Below are 26,500 nucleotides of genomic sequence, written 5' to 3' on the forward strand. Positions count from 1 at the left end.
TAGCTTGGTGTCCATCACATGTCTCCTGCCGCTGGCCTGGGCTTCTTCACATAGCAGTAAAAAAGAGCCAAGGTAACAGTGAAAGCTGCAAGGTCTCTTGAGGCCTAAACTTAGAACTCACACAGCATTCATTCCACCAAACTTAACTGGTCCAAGCAAATCATACAGTTAGCCCAGATTAAAGGGGTGAGGAAACAGACTGTGTCTTAGGGAAGGAAATGGCAAAGTCATATTGCATTGGGACAGGATGTGACATTTAAAACTTAAAATACCAAGTATTAGCAAGGCTGTGAAGCAAAGTACTCTGTATTTGGATTGAATCACCATGATCTATGTGAAGAATCTCGGCTGTGAGAGAGCTCAAATCAGAAGTTCTTAGCAGGGTTTTGTAGTCAAGTTCCGGTCATGTAGTCAAGTCACATGTATATAACCAGTTACACCAGTTGTAAACAGTCAGTAAATAAAATAACCCTGGGAGTCACCAGGGGAAGTTCAGATTTAAATAGCACAACAGAAATACCAATGCCTTTATCTGGGCCAACAGTGAAAAACCAGACATCCAGATAGATAGAGCTTTTCCAATCCAGCTGTAAATCAACTCTTTTCCATAATGTGAAATTCTAAAATAGGCAAAACTACAGTGACAAAAAGCAGATCAGTGATTACCTGGAACCAGGGATTAGGGAAAGGAATTAAGTGCAAAGGAGCACAGGAAAACATTTTAGGAGATGGAATTGTTTTCTATATTTTTATGGTGATGATGGTTATACTATTATAAGGAATTATCAAACACATTTAAATGGTACATTTAGTACTGATAAATTATACTCTGTGTAAATAATAACAAAAAAGAAGAATTTTTTTTTAAAGTATCATGCTACATTTAATCTTTGGGACTAAACATTTAATATTTTATTGCTAAGAATCATTCATATTGTTATGTGTCACTGTAGTTCACTTGTTTCGAAACCAGAATAATATTCCACTGTGTGAACATTCCAGTTTATCTGTCCACTCTCTTGCTCATGGGTATTTGGGTTTGCTTTTGTGACCAGGGCTGCTATGAAAACATTCTTGTATGTATCTCCTGATGTACATGTAAGAGTTTCTCTTGGATTTATCCCTAATATTGGAATAAGTGAGTTGTAGGTAAACGTTCAATTATAGGAGATAAACTATTTTCCAAAGCAGATCTCTGCTTTTCTTATCTGCGTCTCTCTGTCCCCAAATAGACTTCGACCCCAAGTGCAGGAGACGCTATCCCCTTGAATTATCACTGCTTAGCATTTAATTAGCACCAGACTGGCTACCCAGGAGGCCAAGGGAAGAAACCCAGGTACCTAAGGCCTCCAAGCCTCAGCAAGTACTGAATGTTGAATAAACAGCCGGCAGGAACCAAACAGCACACATGGAAGCTAATTAAGAGTCCTACTCCCTGGAGCTCCATCTTCCTAGCTTTACTTGATTCTGAGTCTGAAAGATTTTTCAGGGCCCTCAGTTACGATGCAAATTCCAAGAAGGGAGAAGGCTTAACCTCATCTAAAATCCTTCTCAGCTGACACCTCTAATACCCAAACAAGGATTAGCAGGAAAGGCTTAAAGAACAAAAGGAGAGACAGAAAGAGGAAGAGAAGGGTTAAGGAAAGTAGGAAGAATCCTCTTCCATGCAAGAATCAGTTTTTCAGAAAAAAAATTTAATAAAAAAAGTAGTATCTGCAAGTGATCATAAGCAATTTTTAATATCCCTACCTTTAAAGAATTGCCTTCTTTTGCTAAAGTTACAAAAACAACACAACTAACAGTCAGGCATTACATGATGTAATATTGCTCCAAACACACAGTGTGAGATGAGAGCCTGTGATGCTGGGAGAATAGCTCTGAGGGATTTGGGGTTAGCCAGAGAACTAGCACCAGAGCTCAGTCGTGGACCAGGAACAACAACAGCAAAAAAACCCTGAAGATAACAAAATAAGACATTAGGCAATTCCTAGGTGCTCAGAGAGCTGCCATTCTGAAGAATGAAGGGGCCTCATTTTCTCCCACAGTCCCAAGCATGCATCCCCAGCAGTTCCCTGGCCACCTGTCATACAGGAGCTCAAGGAATACTTACTAGAGGAGTGAACAAGGGAAGAAACACACAACAGAGTATCACAGCCTGTGGCAGAAGCAGCTTCCCAGCCAGATTTGGGCAACAGTGCTGTTGTTAGTAGGAGGATGCCTGAATTATTCACTTGGAGAGCTTTCTTGATGTTAAGTAAGCAGATTATAATGCACTGGCTTAACATTTTCAGTTACTCGTTCCTGAAATCAGATCATGGGCCATATGGAGAAACTTGGCAGGCTTGTGTAGGTACTTCAACTGCTCAAGACTTATCATGCAAAACTCATCTCAAGTGTGAGAGTGGTTGTGTAACCAGAGGCCTATAACCAGGCTGAGGTCCTGGACTCTGGGTACCTGAGAGCTAGTGCTCAGTAGCAGCACCTGGTACAAGAGGAACTAACAAAACTTGGACTGACATGAGACCCCCCAAACTTTAGCCCCAGCTTGATGGAGCTTCAACAATTTTATTGGCTAAACGCTTCTTCCCAAGTTTACAGCATACTGGTTCCTCCTCCTAAACCCCTAATGGGGCAGGAACCTTTAGTACAGGCTCAAAGATGGGGCGTAGGGATTGGAAGTGGGTTGTAATGAGTTAGAAACCTGCTGATGCTCCACAATTGGACAGCAGGACAGAAAAACTCCTACTTCCTACTGCTGAAAACCATCTATAGAAAGACTTGAATGGGATGGAGATTTACCACTGGTCTCCACAAGAGTACACCCAGTCTTCCTACACCAGGACTTCAGGAACAGGGCAATGCTACGTCATTCTACACATTTTGCAAAAGTACATAGGCCCAAAATTGGCCATGAGGTTTGGGATTACCAGCTCCCCAACTTGGCAGGATGGGAAGAAAGAAAATGTGTTCATGAAAAGCTTTCGGAAGTGAGTCAAGTCTTCCACCTGAACCTTGATGCTGTATTGATTGTCCAGGAGCTCGATGGCGCCTTGCACCACATACTCATTCTGTAAATGTGAAAGTGAGCAGGTAGAATAGACAATGTGGCCTCCTGGTTTGGTGGCAAGGAGTCCAGCCCTGTAAAAAGAGAGAGAGAGTGGCAGTGACTAATGAGCTTCCCAGAAGCAGAAGGGTAACGGAAGATGGAAGGATGGGGAGCCAGCTGTGGGATGGGTGGCCGTGTTAGCCTCTGTGTGCCTTCCACAATGACATCATCTGAAAAGCTGTTCTCAAAGCAGAGAGTAACCTAACCTTACTCCATGGGCTCTCCTCCAAAAGCTGTCTTCAAACAGTCACCTGATCTTTGACTCCAGTTATAGACCAAACTCTGATACTGGCTATGAACCGAGTTCTTATCCCAGCTGTACAGAGCCTTGACCTCAGTACATATTTCAAAATTGTGTTAATCATTGACATGGGGTTAGGGGTTAGCCTGGAGGTAAAAGTCAATCTGTGCAGTCCATCCTGCTATGTATTTCTACCACATAGAGTTTTTATGTCCCAGAGGAAGACCATCCTGTGATGTTTGTCTCCTTCAGGCAGATTCCCAAACAGAAAACCCTTCTATGGGTGATGGTCTTGGCAACAGCTTCGAGAACCCCAGACTCCCAGATCACTCTTTTCCCAAAGCTCTGAGTTTTTGTAAATCTGTTACTCACGCAAGAAGCTGCACCTGCAACACAGGCAACATCTGCCGCTCCTTCTTCCTCGAACGCTGGAAGATGTTGTTTTCTTCCTCATGAAGGGAGTGGCGGTCTGTGGTACAGGGCACATCCACTAACACCTGCCCAGGAGTGTAAAAGGGCAAGAATTAGAGCTCCTTACAGGCTCCTCTTCCTTAGGTCAGGGCTATCTTAGTCCCTTGACCTGGAGGATTCAGCAGAGTGCTCCCTTGGCCCATCCCCCAACTGCAGAGTATCTGACAAAGCTTCTCACTTTAACCTGATGGACAACTCTGAAATAAAGAGTGGGGAAATAGTACATCTAGGTATACTTATGGCTGGTCAAAAAACCAAAACCAACATATAAATAATTGTAATTAAATAATTGATATCAACCTAAAAAGAAGTCTTCCGTGTTTCAGAGCTCTGTCCTTAACTCTGTCCCTAGCTATTTGAATAAAAACATCCAACTTACAGATGATATAATGCCCAAAGGGTAGCTAATACACTGAGTAACAGGATCAGGATTCAAAATTATCTTATTCTAAAACAATGTCATATTCAACATGGAAAAGTTTTAAAGTGAGAGATGCAAAGTCATTCACTTATTGGGGAATTCCCCAGTGGTCCAGTGGTTAGGACTCCCCACTTCCTCTGCTCAGGGCCTGGGTTTGATCCCTGGTCAGGGAACCAAGACCCCACAAGTCACACAGCACAGCCAAAAATAAACAAAGTCATGCATTTATTTATTAAAAGCCTACTCTGTGATGGGCAGCAAAACAAAACAAAACAAAAAGAGCCCCTGACCTCCCCCAAAAAATCAGTCCTATATTTACATTTCAAAAAAGTAAAAATCATCTATGGAAAAGATCTGTAAATTTTCAGTTAAGCACAAATTCCATGTAAATTAGTAATGACCCAGGGTTCAATATTCAGATGCATTCTTTGGCTACATGAATTGATACAGCACACACAGAGTAAGATAAATGATTACCTTGTACTCTGGTCAGGTCATATCTCAAGAAATGTGATGGGACTAGCGTTCAGAAAAAGAGACGTTAATTAAATAAGAATGCTCAGAGAAGGGATAGGAAAGCTCAGAGAAGGGTCACTGGGATGTTTAGAAACCACATGACAATACCCTCTGTTTCCTGAAACCCTTGTAATACAAAATACCTAAAAAGGATAGATAAAATACATTTTAAAAATAGTCAATATTTTTAAATGCATAGGTCAAAGAAAATTAGAGAAATCCATAGAAGCCAAAGAAAAACCAGGAGTACAAATCCAAGGAGGCACTCCAGAGCTGAAGCTGATGGCTTCTTTTTATTTCCAACTTGAAGTATAGTCGATCTATAACATTGTGTTGGTTTCTGGTACACAGCAAAGAGGTTCAGTAAAAAACCAAACACACACATATATATTATTTTTCAGATTCTTTTCTACTATAAGATATTGAATATAGTTCCCTGTGCTATGCAGTAGGACCTTGTTCCTTTTTTCTTTTGGCTGTGCTGTGTGGCTTGTGGGCACTCAGTTCCCTGACCAGGGATTCAACCCAGGCCACAGCAGTGAAAGCCCAGAATTCTAACCGCTAGGCCACCAGGGAACTCCCAGGACCCTGGTTTACCTATTCCACATACAGTAGTTTGCATCCACTAACCCAAAACCCCTAACTTATCCCATCCCTCTTTCTCCTTTGGTAACCATAACTTTGTTTTCTATTCCTGTGAATCTGTTTCCATCTTATAAATAAGCTCATTTGTATCTTTAAGATTCTACTTGTTAAGTGATTTGTCTTTCTCTGAGTTACTTCACTTGGTATGATAATCTCTAGATTCATCCATGTTGCTGCAAATGGCACTACTTCATTCTTTTTTATGGCTGAGGCATATTCCATTTAACGTATGTATCACATCATCTTTATCCACTCATCTGTCAATAGACATTTAGGTTGCTTCCAAGTCTTGGCTCTTGTAAATAATGCTGCTAATTATAGTTTTGTCTGGACATATGTCCAGGAGTGGGATAGTTGGATCCCATGGCAACTCTACTTTTAGTTTTTTAAGGAACCTCCATACTGTTTTCTATAATGGCTGCACCAATTTATATTCCCACCAACCGTGTAAGAAGGTTCTCTGCTCCACAACCTCTCCAGCATTTATTATTTGTAGACAATTTTTTTTTTTTTAATCTTTTTGGCCATGCCACACAGCATGTGGGATCTTAGTTCCCTGATCAGGGATCAAATCTGCACTCCATGCATTGGCAGCATGGAGTCTTAACCACTGGACCACCAGGAAAGTCTCAATTATCTGTAGACTTTTTGATAATGGCCATTCTGACCAGTGTGAAGACACATTGTATTTTTGATTTGCATTTTCGAAAAATTAGCAATGTTGAGCATTTTTTCACATACCCGTTGGCAGGATTAAAAAGACTGTGTGGATCACAATAAACTGTGGAAAATTCTGAAAGAGATGGGAATACCAGACCACCTGACCTGCCTCTTGAGAAATCTGTATGCAGGTCAGGAAGCAACAGTTAGAACTGGACATGGAACAACAGACTGGTTCCAAATAGGAAAAGGAGTACATCAAGGCTGCATATTGTCACCCTGCTAATTTAACTTATATGCAAAGTACATCATGAGAAACACTGGACTGGATGAAGCACAAGCTGGAATCAAGATTGCCAGGAGAAATATCAATAACCTCAGATATGCAGATGACACCACCCTTATGGCAGAAAGTGAAAAGGAACTAAAAAGCCTCTTGATGAAAGTGAAAGTGGAGAGTAAAAAAGTTGGCTTAAAGCTCAACATTCAGAAAACGAAGATCATGGCATCCAGTCCTATCACTTCATGGGAAATAGATGGGGAAACAGTGTCAGACTTTATTTTTTGGGCTCCAAAATCACTGCAGATGGTGAGTGCAGCCATGAAATTAAAAGACGCTTACTCCTTGGAAGGAAAGTTATGACCAACCTAGATAGCATATTCAAAAGCAGAGACATTACTTTGCCAACAAAGGTCTGTCTAGTCAAGGCTATGGTTTTTCCAGTGGTCATGTATGAATGTGAGAGTTGGACTGTGAAGAAAGCTGAGTGCCGAAGAATCGATGCTTTTGAACTGTGGTGTTGGAGAAGACTCTTGAGAGTCCCTTGGACTGCAAGGAGATCCAACCAGTCCATTCTGAAGGAGATCAGCCCTGGGATTTCTTTGGAAGGAATGATGCTAAAGCTAAAACTCCAGTACTTTGGCCACCTCATGCGAAGAGTTGACTCATTGGAAAAGACTCTGATGCTGGGAGGGATTGGGGGCAGGAGGAGAAGGGGACAACAGAGCATGAGATGGCTGGATGGCATCACTGACTCGATGGATGTGAGTCTGACTGAACTCCGGGAGTTGGTGATGGACAGGGAGGCCTGGCATGCTGCGATTCATGGGGTTGCAAAGAGTCGGACACGACTGAGCGACTGAACTGAACTGAACTGAACTGAATGTAGAATTAAAATATAAACCTTCCTAAATAAAAAAAAAAATTTAAGAGATTACACAGTGAAAGAAACAGTAAGTAAAACAAACACAGTAAATACTTTGACAGAGCCAAAACCAAATATATCAGGGACATTAATTGTTTTAAAAGAGAAAAATTTTCAGATTGGTTCAAAAAGCAAAACCCAATTCTAGGGAGTATATGAGAGACATATCTAAAGGGTAGTTATTTAATAAGGCTAAATATAAAGAGATTGGAAAAGGTATAAATGCAACATATATAAAAGGGAAGTTGTTAAGTGGGAAGACAGGTAGGTCTATCTTGCCATGAAAATAAGGAGCTCTGGCACTCCAGCTGATGGCCAGGTAGAGCTGGGGTAGAAATGAAATTACCAAGAGTGTATGGAGTCCTGAGATAGTATTCTTCTTTGAATCTGAAGTGCTTAACACTTGCCTAACACAGTATGTGGTACACAACTATTTGTTCAATGAATAAATTAACAAAGACATCTTCAGGACATTAAAGCTGTTTTCAAACATCTGAAATGTTTCAGACAAACATCTGAAATGTTTGTCTGAAATGTTCCATTTCACATGAAATGGGAGGCAGTGCATTGTTATAGAAGGCATAGCTAGAATCAATGAATGGAAATAATAAAAATAAAAGGGACTGTGATGATAATATTTTTAAATGCTTTCTATATGCCAGGAGCATTCTACATGCATTCTATTTAATCTTCACCTATGGGATAGGCATTAATATTATCCTTACTTTACAGAGGAAGAAACTGAAGTTTAAACTGAAAGGTTAACTTCTCTGGCTGGTAAGTGATGGAGCCAGGATTCCAAACCAAGCAGTCTGACTCTAGAATCCTTGAACTCAGCCATATACCATAAAATCTAGAGATTTTAATTCAGTAAGAGAAAGAATTTTTCTAATAGCAGAGGTGTTCAACACAAAACCTGAGTGAGCCCCTGTCACCAAAAGTATGCAAACACAAGCTGAATAATGATGATGGCTACTACCTGTTTAATCTTCATGGCCAGTTGATGTACTGAGCACTTTCCCGGGATATGCTCATTATTAATCCTCATAATAATCATTTTCTATTTTACAAACAAAGAGGCTGAAGTTCACCGAGATCAAGCAGCTGTCTCAAAGTCAATAAGTGGCACCTCTGTGATACAAAAACAAGTTAGGTCGACAGCAGAGGTCATGCTCCCTCTACTCTGCTGCCTGTATGCCAAAAAGGCTGAATAGGGGATTCCTACACAGATGGGAAGCAGGTCTCTCAAGCTATCCAAGATGCTATATAAGCCTTGGTCTTTCTTTCCATGTCTTAGAGTGGCTGAGGCAAGATGGTAAGAACTGAACAGAAGAGAAAAATGCGTCAGATGACAACACAGAGGCAATAGCTGTATACATATATTTTATATTTTTAGAAGTATATATTTTAAATAAATATTTTTAGAATGTGCCGATTAGAAAATACAGGGAACTCTCCTCCACTGTTAGTGGGAATGTAAATTGGTGCAGCCACTATGGAGGATAGTATGGAGGTTCATCAAAAAACTAAAAACAGAACTACTGTGTGTGTGTGTACTCAGTCGCATCCGACTCTTTGTGACCCCATGGATTGTAGCCCGCCAGGCTCCACTATCCATGAGATTTTCCAGGCAAGAATACTGGAGTGGGTTGCCATTTCCTTCTCCAGGGGAACTTCCCGACCCAGGGATTGAACCCACCTCCCCTGTATCTCCAACACCGGCAGGCAGATTATTTACCACTGAGCCACCTGGGAAGCAGAAGTACCATATGACCCAGCAATCCCATTCCTGGGCATATAACCAGAGAAAACCATGATTCAAAAGATACATGCATCCCAATATTCATTTAGCACTATTTACAACAGGCAAGACACTGAAGCAACCTAAATGTCTATCAACGAAGGAATAAAGATGTTGTACATATATACTGTTATTGTTGTTTAATTGCTAAGTCATGTCAGATTCTCTTGCAACCCCATGGACTATGGCCTGCCAGGCTCCTCTGTCCATGGGATTTCCCAGACAAGACTACTGGAGTGGGTTGCCATTTCCTTCTCCAGGGGATCTTCCCTACCCAGGGATCGAACCCTCCTCTCCTGCAGTGGCAGGCAGATGCTTTACTACTGAGCCACCTGGGAAGCCTACAAGAAAACTAGAGCGGGTTGCCATGCCCTTCTCCAGGGGAATCTTCCCATATATATATTCATATAATGGAACATTATTCAGCCATAAAAACGAACAAAATTGTGCCATTTGCAGAGGCAAGGAGAGACCTAGAGACTGTCATATAGAGTGAAGTAAGTCAGAAAGAGAAAAACAAATAAAATATCACTTACATGTGGAATCTAGAAAAATGATACGGATGAACTTACCTGCAAAGCAGAGAGACACAGGTGCAGAGAATAAACTTACGGATACCAAGGAGGGAAGGGAAAGTGAAAGTTGCTCAGTCATGTCCGACTCTTTGCAACCCCATATACAGTCCATGGAATTCTCTAGGCTAGAATACTGGAGTGGGTAGCCTTTCCCTTCTCCAGGAGATCTCCCCAACCCAAGAAAAGAACTGAGGTCTCCCTCATTGCAGGCAGATTCTTTACCAGCTGAGCCACAAGGGATGCCCAAGAATACTGAAGTGGGTAGCCTATCCTTTCTCCAGTGGATCTTCCCGACCCAGGAATCGAACTGGGGTCTCCTGCATTGCAGGCAGATTCTTTACCAACTGACTATCAGGGAGGCCCAGGAGAGAAGAGGGGGTGGGATACGCTGGGAGACTGGGATTGACATATATATACTACTATGTATAAAACACATAACTAATAAGAACCTACTGTAGAGCACATGAAACTCTACTTAATGGTATGTGGTGACCTAAATGGGAAGGAAATCTAAAAAAAGAGGGGATACATATAACTGATTCACCATGCTATAATTGATTCACCATGCTATAAAGCAGAAGCTAACACAACACTGTAAAGCAACTATACTCTAATAAAAATAAGAATTTAAAAAATAATAAATAAAATATAAATAACTTAAAGATGTAAAATGACTTTCCGCAAAAAACAAAAAGTTGGATAACTCCAATGGTGGCAGGATATGAGGAAATAGTGCCCTTATTCATTACCAGTAGAAGTGAAACTGATTTAGCCTTCACAGGGAGTGATTCAGTAACCTCTGTCAATATCCTAAGTACATATAAACTGTTATCCAGCAATCATACTCCAAAAACAAAACCAAAAGTTTGACTTCAGGGCATATTATTAACTAAAAAGTTCAGAATAGTAAGCATAATACACTACCATTCCTATTATTTTTTATATACACATTTATATTTGTATATACACAAAGAAAATACTTTAAGGGGATACAGAAGAAAATACAGACATAATATATAGGGAGAGGAAATCGACAGCTGTGAGACAGGATTAAGAAGGAAACACGCTTTTCTCCAGATACCATATTGAGCCTTCTGCATTTTACATCATGTACTGTATAAATATTCAAAACTAAATAAAATGAGCTTAATCATACTTAATGAGGGTTACTGTGCAGCCAAGTGAGTAGTGAAATAAAATAAGGCTAATTAATTTTTTTCCAGCCAGACAGGTTCAAACTCTTTTTGTTCCCTCTAATCAAGATAGCAGGCAGCCATCTAAGCTGAACTGACAGTTCTGCAGATGGCTGTTTTCATCACATCACCCAAGGAAGAGAGTTGGCCAGGTCCACAATCAGCCCTACATCTTCAAATACATATGGCTAGATCCTACCCGCTCAGGGCCTAGCACCAGGAGGGAATGCCAGGTTTGGCTAGCTGGATGTCCCAGGTCAGGAATCACTCACCCGGTCATAGGTGTCCCCCTCCAGTTCTCCCCATTTCCTGCCATCCCATGATGTGACCCGAACTCGATTCTTATCCCTGACATCTTGAGGCACATAGCTGTGAAGGACCCTCTGTAGCCTGCTCGTTCGTGACGTGGAGAGATCATTGGCAGCGAGATTGCCTGTGGGAGTATAAATTTTAGGATTGTTTTTTCTACTTCTGTAAAAAAAAACACCCTTGGACTCTTGACAGGAATTGCACGGCATCTATAGACATTCTGGGTAGTAGGAACATCTTATGCCTGCAGGTATAAAGCAACTTCAGAGGCCATTGCACAACAAAGCATCGCACCAGCAACGGTGCTGATGGAGAGTCAGACAAATTCTTAGGCATAGCCAATCAACGCAGACCCCCAAGGCAGGGGCAAGTGGAGGAGAAACATTTATTATATGCAAAGCACAGTACTAGACACTCTGGAGTGGGGGCTGCAAAGGCAAACACCAACTTAGTCCAGAAAGGTTATATAAATAAACAAAGCAGACTAGGCTAAAACATTTATTTCTTTAAAAAATATGCTCTCTCACCTTTCTTGAAATATACATTTCTCTTCATCTTTGGTAGATACTACATATTATCTACCCCCAACTTAAATTCTACTCTTATTCCTTAGTATGGGCTTCCCCAGCGGCTCAGCTGTAAAGAATCCACCTGCAATCCAGGACACGTAGAGACATGGGTTCAATCCTTGGGTCAGGAAGATCCCTTGGAGAAAAAAATGGCAACCTACTTCAGTATTCTGGCCTCGAAAATTCCATGGACAGAGGAGCCTGAAGGGCTATAGTCCATGAGGAAAAAAAGAATCAGACATGACTGAGCAACTAAACAACAATTCCTTAGTTTCAGAACTCCAATTTTATTTGAGAGAGAGGGGAGCAATATCCCCCAAAAGACTACATTTCCAAGCCTCCTTTTACAGCTAAGTAAAACTATAAGACTAAGTTCTGGTCAGTGAGTTGTAGGCAGAATTACTGTGTGGGACTTCTGGTAAGATGTTTAAAAGAAGCTGATGCAGGGCTTCCCTTGTGGCTCAGTGGTAAAGAATCCACCTGCCATGCAGGAGACATGGGTTTAATCCCTGGTCCAGGAAGATCCCACATGCCATGGAGAAGCTAAGCCCCAGCTCCACAACTACTGAACCTATGCTCTAGAGTCCAGAAGCCGCAACTACTAATACCACAGGTTGCACCTACTGACGCTTGTGTGCCCTAGAGCCCGTGCTTTGCAACAGGAGAAGCCACCGCAATGAGAAGCCCACGTACCACAACTGGAGAGCAGCCCCTGCTCGCTGCAATTAGAGAAAAGCCCATCCAGCAGCAAAGACCCAGCACAGCCAAAAATAAATAAAAATTATATATAAAAAACAGAAGCTGATACAGGGACTTTCCTGGTGATCCAGTAGTTAGGATTCTACCCGCCAATGCAGGCGACACGGGTTTGACCCCTCATCTGAGAAGATTCCACATGCCGAGGGGCAACTAAGCCCATGTGCCACAATTACCGAAGCTCATACGCCCCAGAGCCTGTGCTCAACAAGAGAAGCCACTGCAATAAGAAGCCCGTGCACCACAACTAGAGAGTAGCCCCCTGCTTGTGGCAATGAGAGAAAACCCACCAAGCAACAAAGACCCAGTAGAGTCAAAATTAAATTTAAAAAATTAAAAATAAATAAATAAAAAGAAGCTGATACAATCAGAAGATGTGCCCCTTTTGTCCAGACTTTTCTTCCTGCCTGGAATTTGAATGTAATGATTGGAATTCCAGTAGTCAAGCAGTCATGTTGGAGGCATGAGGCAATCCTGAGGATGGAAGACAGCAATAAAATAGGTTGCAAAAAGAAAAGAAGAAACCCTGATAACTGTGGAGCCTCCATGCCAGTCCTGGACTGCCTATATTCCAGCTCTCTTACATAAGAGAAGAATAAACATTTCTTCTTTAAGTCAGTTAGTTGAGTTTTCTATTGTATACAACCAAGCCTAAACCTGAATGATTCACCATCTACCTTTCACTTTCCCTTTTGTGACAGACACGAGTTTGAGAAATATTTCACTTCACTCTTGGCTCTAAGAAAAATATTACTGTGAGCTTAATGATAAATGGCAATTGATACCTGGCCTCGGAATCAAGGAATGAAAGAGAGCAGTGGGTACTGTGGTGAAGAACTAGAGAGTACATACTTTTATCTAGTGAGTGAACCACTTTAGTCTCCCCACAAAGAAATATGTCCTAATTTTTGAGGGCACTCAAAGAAGTCAAAATTGGATTCTCTGCTCAAGAAGAATTTGCAGCAGGATATCAATTGAGGAGAGAAAATCTGGGTTCCAGTTCTGGGCCTATCTCTAACTCCTTTAGAAAAGCAACTCTCAATTACTTCTTTGGCCCTGCTTCCTCTTCTGAGTTCTAGTTCCTCCTCATCCAAGAAACTCCACCTTATCCATTCCCGCTTCTGATGAATTTTCACAGCAGTCAGTCAGATCAGCATAGCCCAGCCTAGGGTGATTGGACCCATTAAGCCATATCAACATTTCTTCATTCCCTCTGGACTTCCAGAATGTGGAAATCAAATGTAGACCTCTCTGAATCACCTGTAGGGCCTACCTTGAGGCTGGAAGCTAATTCAAACTGTGCAAGTTGGCTGATAAGAACTGGAAAAGAAGGGTCCAGGTCCAGTAAAAAAGGCTATGGCAGAGAAGCCTGGCTGAGCCCCAGGGTCAGTGTCACAGCCGTCCCCTCCCTCCTGGCTTCCCTGGTGGTCCAGTGGTTAAGAATTTGCCTGCCAACGCAGGGGTCATGGGGTGAAGAGTCCACATGCCGCGGGGCAACTATGCCCATGTCCCATAGCTCCTGAGCCCATGAACCCAAGAGCCTATGCTCTGTGACCAGAAAAGTCACGGCAACGAAAATCGTGAGCACAGCAGCTAGACGGTAGACCCCAACTGCCACAACTGGAAAAAGTCCATGCACAGCCAAGAAATGAATGAATGAATGAATAAATAAAAATCACAGCCTCCTTGTGAATCTTTCTCAAGATAAAAATACTGTTTATATTAAGGCAGGATGTCAGCAAATGGATGGTTGAAATGAACATTTACAATGAACAAGGCCCAGGCTGAGCTATACTACTGAGTAAGTCTTAGACCTGTCCTCAAGGAACTCCTTATCTTGGGGAGAAAGAACATGTATACCCATTATCCTCTGATGCAAGGCTAATGTACTGTTTCAAGGGTGATGCTCAGGGTGTGAGAGCGCAGGAGACAGAAGACACACTTCGCAGCTGGCCAGCAGAGATCATGAGAGAAGACTTCCAGGAGGTGGCACACTTGAGCTGAGGCTTGAGAGCTAAGAGGGTGATAGGATGGGGCTATTCCAGAGAGAATCTGTAACATGAGCAAAGGCAGAGCCTTATTCAGGCAACAAAGAGTAGCAGGATATGGCTGAAGCACATAAAGCCTGGGAAAGAATGACATATTAAAGCTCTAAAGGACTGCTGTGGCCAGATCTTATCATTTTAGCTGTCAGGCTAAGAAAATGGAACTTATAGACAAAGGGAAAAGATGCAGAGGGGTGAAAATGTCATGTGGTAGATTAATCAGGGCTTTGCTTTAATCTGCTTTCAAAGACCTTGCTCTGCTTGGCAGTCTTCCTTGGCCACCTGACAGAGAAAGAGAGGAAGTCACTGCAAACAGAAAAAACAAACCAGCTTAGCAAGTACCCTACCTCTGACCTGGACCAGAGAGCTCATCATATTCAATGAGCCCCTGACTGGGGGAGGGAGGGGAGGGGAGCCCTCCCTGCTCAAGACACAGCCCTCTAACTTACGGCAACAGCCAGTCTGAAGCAATGCTAGTGTCTTCCCCCCAGGGGCTGCACACAGGTCAAGCACGGTGTCACCAGGCTGCAGGCCAAGGGCCAGGACAGGCAGCAAGGATGCAGCATCCATCAGGTAGTAGTCCATGAGACCCAGGCTGCCAAGCCTAGAAGAGAAGAGACCACCTTAGAGTGAAAGGCCAAGTCAGGAGACCCACTGGAAGTCAGGGTCTCAAGTCCATACCCTCAGGGATTACTGAGCTCTATGTAGCAAAAACTCATTTCTCCGACCCACCCTCAGTTATGTACTCACTCACTCATTCATCTACATAGCAGCCAGCCTTTTAAAACAGAAATCAACTCACCCAATTCCAGCCACACTACTCATCTTGCTATTCCTTAATTAAGCTACGCATACTCCTGTTTTGTAGTTGTTCTGCTTTCTGCATGCAGCATATTTCCTCCAAACATACCTCATTTTCTTCCTCACTTCTTTCAGGTCCTCCGCGAAAGTTACCTCACCAAAGAGGCACTGGTATGCCCTGACCACTCTATCTGAAAATAGCAGCCCCTAATAGTTGGGGAAACAGTGTCAGACTTTATTTTTGGGGGCTCCAAAATCACTGCAGATGGTGACTGCAGCCATGAAATTAAAAGACGCTTACTCCTTGGAAGGAAAGTTATGACCAACCTAGATAGTATATTGAAAAGCAGAGACATTACTTTTCCAACAAAGGTCTGTCTAGTCAAGGCTATGGTTTTTCCTGTGGTCATGTACAGATGTGAGAGTTGGACTGTGAAGAAAGCTGAGCGCCCAAGAACTGATGCTTTTGAACTGTGGTGTTGGAAAAGACTCTTGAGAGTCCCTTGAACTGCAAGGAGATCCAACCAGTCCATCCTAAAGGAGATCAGCCCTGGGTGTCCTTTGGAAGGAATGATGCTAAAGCTGAAACTCCAGTACTTTGGCCACCCCATGCGAAGAGTTGACTCATTGGAAAAGACTCTGATGCTGGGAGGGATTGGGGGCAGGGGGAAAAGGGGACAACAGAGGATGAGATGGCTGGATGGCATCACCGACTCAATGGATGTGAGACTGAGTGAACTCTAGGAGTTGGTGTTGGACAGAGAGGCCTGGCATGCTGCGATTCATGGGGTCGCAAAGAGTTGGACACGACTGAGCGACTGAACTGAACTCCCATCTATCTTTAAAGTATTTATTATTCACTTTGTAAGTATGGGGGGGTGTGTGTGTGTGTGTATTTTTCTCCTTCTCTCTCGCTATATTAGAGTGAAGGTAGAGACTTCATCTTGTTTTGTTCATTATAACATCTCCAACACCTGAAACAGTGAATGGCGTGTGGTAGGAACTCAGTTTTATTAGGTTACATATTGAGATACAAAGTTCTTTCTGGGTTCAGAAAAGAATGCCATCCATTGTGCCTGTCAGAGTTAAAATTATCTGACTTAAGTTTGGACGAAGCAATGGATTTTCATTAGGTTAAAAAAAGGGAGTCGGGTGGGGAAGAGGTGCATTCTAAGCAGAAGAAAACAAAAAAACCAAAGGCATAGAACCAAACCCATAGCTTCTTTCAGACACGGTGAGAAATCTGGTGTGTAGAAATACAAAGAGATCCAACCGGTCCATCCTAAAGGAGATCAGTCCTGGGTGTTCATTGGAAGGACTGATGTTGAAGCTGAAACTCCAATACTTTGGCCACCTGATGCGAAGAGCTGGCTCATTGGAAAAGACCCTGATGCTGGGAAAGATTCAGGGCAGGAGGAGAAGGGGACGACAGAGGATGAGATGGTTAGATGGCATCACCGACTCAATGGACATGAATTTGGGTAAACTCCGGGAGTTGGTGATGGACAGGGAGGCCTGTCATGCTGCAGTTCATGGGGTCGCAAAGAGTCAGACACGACTGAGCGACTGAACTGAACTGAGAAATACAAGGTACGTGAGACTGAAGTTGGAAAGCAGATAGAGGCCAAGGTTGTAACAGATATTAAGTTTGGACTATAACCTGTAGGCAGTTACCAAAACTTTTTAAAGAAAATCACACGATCGGCTAGTGAGAGTTTTAGAAAGCTAGGTAGGCTAGAAAGAGCAAATTAGAAACACAGCACCAGTGAGAAGGCTGTTAGGAGAGTCCAAGTGAGAGCTAATGACACACAGATAGAGGCAGCAATCATTAGGGTAGAGGGGGACGACAACAACATGACAGTCACAGAAGGACTCCTCACCCACAGCTGTCGTAAGGGCAACTGCGGTGCAGTCATTCAGCCTGAGACACCGTTCAGCACGGACAGCCTTTGGGGACAGTCTAAAGGAGACAGAAAACTTGGTCCTTGATGCCCTGACAGGAAGGCCCTGGGAGAAAGATGTGACAAGACATGAGACAGTACCACTAAGGATCAGCTACAAGAGCTACAATCCTTTCACACTTGAATTGTCTGTGAAACTGTGTGCCTTGTACCTCACAAAGGAGAAAGACAAGAAATCAGAGAAAAATATAGAATTGCTATCATAGCTGTACTGGCTCACAAAACCCATTCTTATCAAGCTCCTTCCTTTTACTAATTTATTTTAATTCCTTTCTTTAAGAAGCATAACTCAACCTTTTTTTTGGGGGGGGGGGGCTGGTTCATAGTTTTAAGAATCGGTTAAAAGCTACAATATCTCTTTTCAAAAAAAAGGCACAGTATATTTATGGCTGATTCACGTTGTTGTATGACAGCAACCAACACAACATTGTAAAGTAATTATCCTGCAATTAAAATTTTAAAAAGAAAAGCAAAACAACTTTTCAATTTCAGGAGGTTCCTGAACTCCGTGAATACATTTTTGAACTTCCCAGAGGTTAAGATCCCCTTGATTTACAGGGAATCCATCAAGACAAGAAGGAAAAAATTCAAATACAGAGATCTGCTTTCCCCCTGCTCTCAGAGTGTCCTCAGGCAACTTAGAAAACAACATGGTCTTACTCCATGGATCTGCCTAAAGCCAGGGCCTTCAAATCGGCCTTTAACCCTGCTCCAATCTATGCCCTCCTCACTGTGACTAAAACAATCTTCCTGAAACACAACTTTGATGGCAATAACATCAATAGTAAGAGATACTACGTATGAGTGTTATATTGCAGGGACGATACTTGGTTTTTAATACACATCATTTGATTTAATTCTTACCACAACCCTATGAGGCAGGAGAACTCAGATTCCAGAGCCAGACTACCTGGATCTCAAATCCAGCCCACCTGCTCATCAGTTGTGTGACCTTCAGCAAATCAGTCAACTTCTCTGTACCTGTTTCCTCATCTGTAATGAGTATGTACTAGATAGGATTAGTGTGAGGATGAAATGAATTAACAGAAGTCAAATGCTTCTTACAGTATCTGGCACATAGTGAGCTATACTTGTCAGCTATTACTATCATTACTTTCCAAGTTATCTTCCTGATAAGGAAACCAAGGCTCAGGTATCCAATGCCACATGTCTTTTTTTTTTTTTTTTTGGTCGCACTTCGTGGCATGCAAAACTTCTCCAACCAGGGATCCAAGGATCAACATGGTGGCCCCTGCAATGCAAGCTTGGAGCCTTAACCATTGGACCAACAGCGAGGCCCTGTATATCTAATATCAATAAGTGGTGAAGACAGGATTCAAACCTAGGTTTTCTTAACTCCAAAGCCCATGCTTATAATCACTCTATGTTATTCCTTTCCTCTGCTCTGAACCCCTCTTCAGTGGTTCTCTAGAATACATATTGGCCATTTACAGCAATATATAATAAAAGGAACATGGTATAAAGTTACCCAGCTCTGGTATTCCAGTCATTTATAAGCAACCACCAAGAAACTCCCCTTTCCCCAGCCTGCAAGCTCCTGGAATTCAAGATTCCCATACATGACTTCCCATGTACTTTTCCAGCCTCATCTCTTACTTCTCTTAAGCATACAGCCTTCCTTCAAACCAGCCACTAAGACTACTGCAAAGACTCCTAATTTACAATCCCATTTCTAGCCTTGCCTCTCTCCAACCTATTTTCCACACAGCAGCCAGAATGATATTTTTAAAATTCAAAGCTGATTACATCATTCTCCAGCTTAAAACCTTTATGGCTGGGACTTCCCTGGTGGCCAGTGGTTAAGACTCTGTACTTCCACTGCAGGGGGCACAAGTTCAATCTCTGGTCAAGGAACTAAGATCCCAGATGCCAAATAAAAACGACAACAAAACAAACAAACAAAAAACCCTTTCATGGCTCCCTCTTCCTTTTAGAGAAAAAGTCCATAATCCCATATAGCCAGTAAAACCTTCCTTATTTGGTTCAGATGGTAAAGAACCTGCCTGCAAGGTGGGAGACCTGGCTTTGATCCCTGGGTTGGCAAGATCCCACTCCAGTATTCTTGCTTGGAGACTCCCCATGGATAGAGGAACCTAGCAACCTACAGTCAATGGGGTCGCAAAGAGCCAGACATGACTGAGCGACTAAGCAGAGCACAGACTTCTGTAGCCTCACACTCCCATCCCCAACCCCATGCCACCAGTTTTAATTCCTATTCATTTTCAGGTCTTAGCTTAAATTTCACTTCCTCAGCACTAGATCTTCTAACTATAAGACTTCATGGCATCTTGTACTTTTCTTCTGTAGCACTTATCACAACCATAAATAGTCAAGTTATCTCCCTCACTACACTGCAAGTTCTGTGGTGACTTGTGCACTTCAGAGTGCCTGGCATTTGGTAGACAATATTTGCTGAATGAAAGAAACACTCCTTCAAATATCAACTCCCACATCCTACAACTACCACTGAGCTCTCCTTTTCTCAATTTCTAAAACACAATTTAGCATTTTATTACAGAATCTTTTTTCATTCAAATTCATATACATCTGAGCATTGGATAAGATGTCTGGAAGGTCTCCTTTCTTTTCCCCAGTCTAGTACTAACTTTGTGTTCCTAAGCAAGCCCTGTTTCCTAAACAAGGCCCACTTCTTTGGTATCATGAGGTTACCTGTTCTACTCTCTTTGATGGGGGCAAAATAAGAAAGCAATTGTAAATAACACATTTTAACTAGAGAGGGTGCAGTAAGTGCTCATATAAGAAGTATGAGGGTTTTTTCCTTTCTTAGGCAGTAGCACAGACCAGGCTCAAAGTGAAGGTACTTTGACCCCTCAATGTGCAGGGGTCAGACTGCCTCGGTCTAAATACTGGCTATACTACTTACTACCTAACGGACCTACAGAAGTAAGAACCTTAACTTCCCTGCACCTCAGTTTCCTCAAAGATGAAAGAAAAACAGTAATATTACCCACCTCAGAGGACTGCTGACAGAACAAAAGGAGGTAAGGCCCAACACATATAAGCACTTAGTAAATATTAGCAATATTAGGATCCCTATTAAACAGGACAAGAACTGCATCTCTTCCTGTATACATCTGGCAGACACTCAGCACAGCCCCAGCCTCGATCCAGATCCTACCTGGCAGGAGGGAAACGGCTGACATCCCCTCTGGTGAAAGTAAAACAACGAAGATTTGGACTGCAAGCCCAGGACGCAGGGGATGGAGCAGTAGTTTGGCTATTCTCAGGCTCTGGTTCCCTGTGGAAGACAGCTTCATTCACAAAGTCCCTGGCATTCAGCTGCTCCAGCTCAGCACTCACACGATCTCCAGCAGCGAAGTTATTGACCAGTGCACCATACTTCTGCTCTGAGAGGAGACTGACCCGGATTGATGGCCAGAGATCTCCAAATTGCACACTGTAGGTCATGTCAAAATTCTGCAGAGCCAGTTGAGTAGCAGGAAATTTGGGCTCTGTGGAAGCCTGGAAGAAAGAGAACAGGGCTATAAGTCTTCTAGGCCTCACTATCCCGTTCCTGCCTGAGCCCACCACCACCTTGGAGTGCTGCGGCAAACATGGGTCCAGCTAAGCGCCCACTCCTGCCTTTGCATCGTGCCTCTGCCTGCCAGAGCAAAAGTGTATGAGAAAAGTAGTGGGAAACTGGCCTTTCTAACTCTGCGTTGTGAAAGTAAACTCTAGCTCTCACAATAGCATGTGGGGTTCACCAAAAATAAGGGCATTCCTTGAGACCTAGGAGAGGACTCTTAAGTAGAGTCTATAGAAGGTTGGTAGCAACTATAGAGGCCCTGGGCAAAGAACAGATTTAAAGATGGAAGACATTTTTTTTCTTTCTGAACAGTCCTTCCATTTTCTAAAGCACTTTCACATCTCCTAGCTTAGATGAGCACCACAAGAGACAGCGCAGTGGGATACAAAAAATATCAACCTTCTACATTTGGTGGAGAGGTGAGGGTAACTTACCTAAAGGTCATGCAGTGACTGACACCACGATGTTCAGTATCACAGGGCTGAGGGTCATCTAGGGAAAGTCCCCAGATTCCAGGAAGGTAGGATGAGAAGAGCTCACAGAAACCTTGAAGTGTGAATCAAAGTGGAGACTTACAGAACGACTGCTAACGGGGGCCGCAGAGAGGGGCGTGAGTCAGGCTTGAAGTGTACAGAAATAGGTTGAAAGAGGAAAAAGATCTCAGCTGAGGAGTCCACAAGTTGGCCCTGGATGCCACAGCTGGAATATACTTACTATGGCTGGCAGCCCTGTTACCGTCTATGAATTTTGTGTTGGCTTAGATTTTTGGGTTGCTTGGAACTCCTTCTCTGCCCTCATTTCTTGTTACGGCGGGGGCTCTTGCTGCGACCCTGACCTCTGCTATGGTGGGGACTCTTGCTCCGCCTCGGACTTTTGCCACAGTGGGGACGACTCTTGCTCCGGCTCCTGCTCTGGCCCTGCCTTCTGCTACGGTGAGGACTCTTGCTTGGGCTCCGACTTCTGTTACGAAGGGCACTCTTGATCGGGCCCTGACTTTTGCTAGGTCTGGTACTTTCACTCTGGCACTGATCTTCAAAATGTAGAGGACTCTCTGTCCGGTTTTTATTTGTGCTTTCTTGGGTACTATTGCTCCCACTCCGACTTCTGCTAAGATGGAAAGTCTTTCTTTGAGTCCAAGTTGTGCTAGGGCAATGGGCACTCTCACTCTGGCTCCCACTTGCGCTTTGGTGGATGTTCTTGCTGTCACTACTTTGGCATTCACTAATAACCAAAAGTGAACTACAGCTGGCATTAGTGCTACAGCTGGAACTCTTGGTTGAAGGCACAGGACAGCTGTAGGGAATCTGGGAGGACTCCTTGTGGGAGTCTCGAGAAGCCATGGAGTAGACGTGGAGGCCACATGGCATAGCATCAAGGTGACCCCGGGCTCTGGGGGCAATGGGTAAATTTTGGGGGTCAAAGGGTGTTCTCAAAGGGATAAAAGAATAGATGTGGGTAGAACAAGGAGGCACCACAGGCTGGCGATGAGGTTGGAGTGGGCCCCGGGGAGTGCTATAAGTGCCACCAGGGGGCACCACAGGCTGGTTATGACACTGAAGGGGACCTGTGCATTGATTGAGGGGACCAGAGAGTAGGCCAGGATCGGGGGTGGGGGGAACCATGGAATATACATGGGTACTACAGGGGGGTCCTCGGGGGCTGGTCTGAGCATAACTACTGGGTAAGATAGGATCACAAGGAAGGCGAAGGGGAAGGGAAGCAGGGATAACTGTTTTGAGGGTTCTAGGAACCAAAGAAGGTGCAGTAGTCCCTTGGGGAAGTTCTTTGGGGCAGGAATTTGAGCAAGTTGTGATGGTTGTCACCATACAAGGAGGACCAGAGATGCCAGAAGAGCGGGAGGGAGGTGGAGGAGAGGAGCTGGGCTTGGGGGCGCTGGGCTGGTCAGGAGTGTGCTCGGTAACCAGGGAGTGACATCTGTGGGGAGAATGTGGTTGTTTTACCTCTGAGGATTTGGGAGACTTTGCTTGGGGACAAACGGGCACAGGGAGAGGGGATTCCTTACAGCTTCTGCAAGGGGGTGACGGGGGTGGATTCATAAACTGGTTGCCTGGAGGTGAAGGGAAGAAGGCAGAACAAGGACAGTGGGAGGACAGGGGAAGAGGTGGTTCCTGGGGACAGGTGGGACCAGAAATGATAGCACCTGGGGTTATTCGGAGATAAGAGCTCCCACCAGTCTCCCAGGAATAAATGGACTCAAAGCAAGACTTACTGGAATCCTGTAACTGGGGGTTGCCAGTACTCCCAGGGGATAGATGGATGGCATAGTAAGGGTTCCCAGGGGCAGGTATGTGGGCCTCTGGGGGAAGATGGGAATAGTGATAAGAGCCCTCCTGAGGTGAGCTGGGACAACTAGATGTGCCTGGTTGAGAAGAAAGTGGGGAGCCACAATAATTTTTCCCAAAAGTCGGGTCAAGCTGTGGTTTAGGTTCCTGAGAGTCTGGACGCTTAACATGGCCATGGTAAAACTTGTCAGTGGGTGGGGAAGATGCTGAGGAAAGAGGAGGATCATTGTAACTTCTCCCTGCGGACCAGGAAGTAAGCAGAGTAGAGGTCATGGGCCCAGTATCCAAAATCCTCTGAGGAGGTGGAGAAATTATAGGTCTAGTTTCCATGTGCCGATAGGCAAGGGGAGGTGAAATTACAAGCCCAGTTCCCAAGGACCTATGAGTAAGAGGCGGTGAAATCACGGGGCCAGTTTCCAAAGGCACATGAGTAAGGGGTGGGGAGGTCACCGGGTTGGTTACCAGGGCTGGAGGGTATCCACCATAGTAACAGAGGTAACTGTGCTGGTCTATGTAAGGGCCTCGGGGACAGGGACGTGGTGTTCTCGGAGGGCTGATCCAGCTGCAATGAGGGCTGCGCTGACGGGCAGGGGGTGACCCCACAAGGCGGAACCGCTCAACACAAGGACTTGGAGGGGAAGAACCCGACAGGATAGGCTCACGGCAGGAGGGCCTTCCTAGGTGTGGAGAACTGGGTTCAAAACATCCCCCTGGGCGCGGAAGAGCCTGCGGGGTTGGGGAGGAGGGCGGTGGCGGCCGGGAAAGAATCGGTCGGGGTAGGGAGGAGGGCTGGCCGGTTAGGGAAGAAATTTCAGGGCTACAAGTGAGGCCAGAGAAAGGGGCTCTGGACAAGTGGGGAGAGCCCATAAGGTGGGAGGAGTCGCTTAACCTTTTGCCTGGTTTGGGGGAAAGGTCTGGAGGTGGTCGCTATAACCTTTCCTGGGAGCCAGAGGCAGCTCGAGGGTGAGGAATGGGGTTGAATCCTCTCCCGGAGGGCAGCAGAGACCCGGGAGGGAAGGGTAAGTCGCTACGTCACTTTCCTAGCGGAGAGGACGGCCGGGCAGGAAGGTCTAGGAGGAAAGGAAGAGAAGAGGTCATGGGGGAAGAGGGAAGGGGAGGTAAGGTGGGAAAAAAGGGGAGGGAGGGGGGAAGGAAGGAAGGGAAGTGGAAAGGTTAGTGGGGGGTCCCGGGGAAGGTAACCAAGTGCCGGAAACAAGAGGCGTGACAGAACTGAAAAAATGAGGGCGGAGGTGATGACGTAACTTAGAGGGGCGGAGTCTGGAGTCCGCAGACCTAACTAGAGGGGCAGCCGCAGACTTGTGACGAAATAAAAAGGCGGAGAGCGGCGAAGACTACAGAGGTGAGAAGGCACCTAGTCACGCCGCCTGAGGGGTGGGGGAAAGGTGACCCAAAGCGTTCCAGAGGCGCTGGAGTAGCGAACTAACTGAGGGTGCGAGATATGACAGGGCTGGAGAAGTTTCCCGAGGAGCGGCGGTAAAAGGCTGCCGTCACTGGACCTTACCCATTTCTTCTTATGTCGTTGTCTCCGCGGGACCGTCGCGAAGTCCGCACGCTTCAGCATGTCCCGAACACCTCTCACTACGAGCGCAGCCATGTCGGCGTGCGTTGCTTTGTAATTCCGACCGGAACCTCAAAAGCAGACGCTCAGGTTCCGGAGAGGTGGTGTGCCCCACCGTGGACGAAAAGGGGAGAGCGTTACGGCTGACTCTCTTGGGGCTCCGCCCTCCAATACGACGCGAGTGCAAATCCCGCCCAGCTAGGGATCTTTTGTTGGTCTTGCTGCTGTTGTTTTTAGTCGCTCAGTCATGTCCTACTCTTTGCGACCCTCTAAACTGTAGCCCTTGACGTACTCCTTTTCCTATTTGGAACCAGTCTGTTGTTCCATGTCCAGTTCTAACTGTTGCTTCCTGACCTGCATACGGGTTTCTCAAGAGGCATGTCAGGTGGTCTGGTATGCGCATCTCTCAGAATTTTCCACAGTTTATTGTGATCCACACAGTCAAAGGCTTTGGCATAGTCAATAAAGCAGAAATAGATGTTTTTCTGGAACTCTCTTGCTTTTTCCATGATCCAGCGGATGTTGGCAATTTGATCTCTGGTTCCTCTGCCTTTTCTAAAACCAGCTTGAACATCTGGAAGTTCACGGTTCACGTATTGCTGAAGCCTGGCTTGGAGAATTTTGAGCATGACTTTACTAGCGTGTGAGATGAGTGCAATTAAGACTCCGAGCTGCCAATTCAGGGGATGTGTGTTTGATCCCTGGTTTCGGAACTAACATTCCCAACATGCTGCACTCAGTTCAGTTCAGTTCAGTCGCTCAGTCGTGTCCGACTCTTTGCGACCCCATGAATTGCAGCACGCCAGGCCTCCCTGTTCATCACCAACTCCTGGAGTTCACTCAGACTCACGTCCATCGAGTCAGTGATGCCATCCAGCCATCTCATCCTCTGTCGTCCCCTTCTCCTCCTGCCCCCAATCCCTCCCAGCATCAGAGTCTTTTCCAATGAGTCAACTCTTCGCATGAGGTGGCCAAAGTACTGGAGTTTCAGCTTTAGCATCATTCCTTCCAAAGAACACCCAGGGCTGATCTCCTTTAGAATGGACTGGTTGGATCTCCTTGCAGTTCAAGGGACTCTGAAGAGTCTTTTCCAACACCACAGTTCAAAAGCATCAATTCTTCGGTGCTCAGCCTTCTTCACAGTCCAACTCTCACATCCATACATGACCACAGGAAAAACCGTAGCCTTGACTAGACGGACCTTTGTTGGCAAAGTAATGTCTCTGCATGGCCAAAAAAGAAAACAAAAAAACAAAAAATGAAACAACGTATACTTAAAAGAGACTGCTCAAACCCTGAGATGCAGAGAACAAAGGTAGAGATATTGAAATCAATTATAAATTTTTAATTAATTACCTTAACCGAAATATCTAGCCTGCCATAATTCATCTGAGTGTCCCCCATTTAAAGCCTGCCTGCATGTGTATCGGAAAGCATCCTTGGATTGAGTCCAAACTAGATAGATCCCCCACCATTTATCATAAAATTTGAGTCCTCCCTCTAGCATTTCCTGCTCTGATCCATATGTACACGTATGACTATGAAACTGTCCTCTAAATTGGAGAATGGCCATGTGAACTCCCACAAAAAACCCTCCAGTGACTTCCTTTTCCCTGTGGAAAAGCCAGTCTTTACTTTGACATATGTATGAGTTCCCTTGGGCTTCCATAACAAAGTTCCATAAACTGAGTGGCTTAAACAACAGAAGTTTACTGTCTCACATATGGGGAGTCTAGAAATCCTTAATCAAGGTTGGTTCCATCTGACAGCCCTGA

The 26,500-nt window shown here is 44.5% G+C and overlaps 1 protein-coding gene across 2 annotated transcripts; it reads right to left on the bottom strand.

The window, feature by feature from the left end:
* Positions 1-867: 867 nt before the first annotated feature.
* NSUN4 (NOP2/Sun RNA methyltransferase 4) lies at positions 868-25,011 on the bottom strand. 2 transcript variants are annotated; one of them, XM_006052528.4, is made up of 6 exons: positions 24,669-25,011; positions 20,436-20,779; positions 14,963-15,117; positions 11,107-11,267; positions 3,720-3,844; positions 868-3,138 (listed from the first exon to the last, which is right to left on the bottom strand). In XM_006052528.4, the coding sequence occupies exons 1-6, from the start codon at positions 24,759-24,761 to the stop codon at positions 2,862-2,864; spliced, it is 1,155 nt and encodes a 384-aa protein (XP_006052590.3). In that variant the 5' UTR covers positions 24,762-25,011; the 3' UTR covers positions 868-2,861. The 2 variants fall into 2 exon arrangements, with proteins under 2 accessions (XP_006052590.3, XP_025144597.3); XM_025288812.3 differs by lacking the exon at positions 24,669-25,011 and adding an exon at positions 21,278-21,412.
* Positions 25,012-26,500: the final 1,489 nt, after the last annotated feature.

The sequence above is a fragment of the Bubalus bubalis genome, chromosome 6 (assembly GCF_019923935.1).
Source record: "Bubalus bubalis isolate 160015118507 breed Murrah chromosome 6, NDDB_SH_1, whole genome shotgun sequence".
In the NCBI taxonomy this organism is placed as follows: domain Eukaryota; kingdom Metazoa; phylum Chordata; class Mammalia; order Artiodactyla; family Bovidae; genus Bubalus; species Bubalus bubalis.

Coding starts and splice junctions, on each gene's coding strand:
- NSUN4 (XM_006052528.4), bottom strand. CDS start 24,761: ATGGCTGCGCTCGTAGTGAGAGGTGTTCGGGACATGCTGAAGCGTGCG. Junction 11,268..14,962: donor GCTTCAGACTGGCTGTTGCC/GTAAGTTAGAGG, acceptor ATACTCCCACAG/GCAATCTCGCTGCCAATGAT. Junction 3,139..3,719: donor TTGCAGGTGCAGCTTCTTGC/GTGAGTAACAGA, acceptor CTCTTTTTACAG/GGCTGGACTCCTTGCCACCA.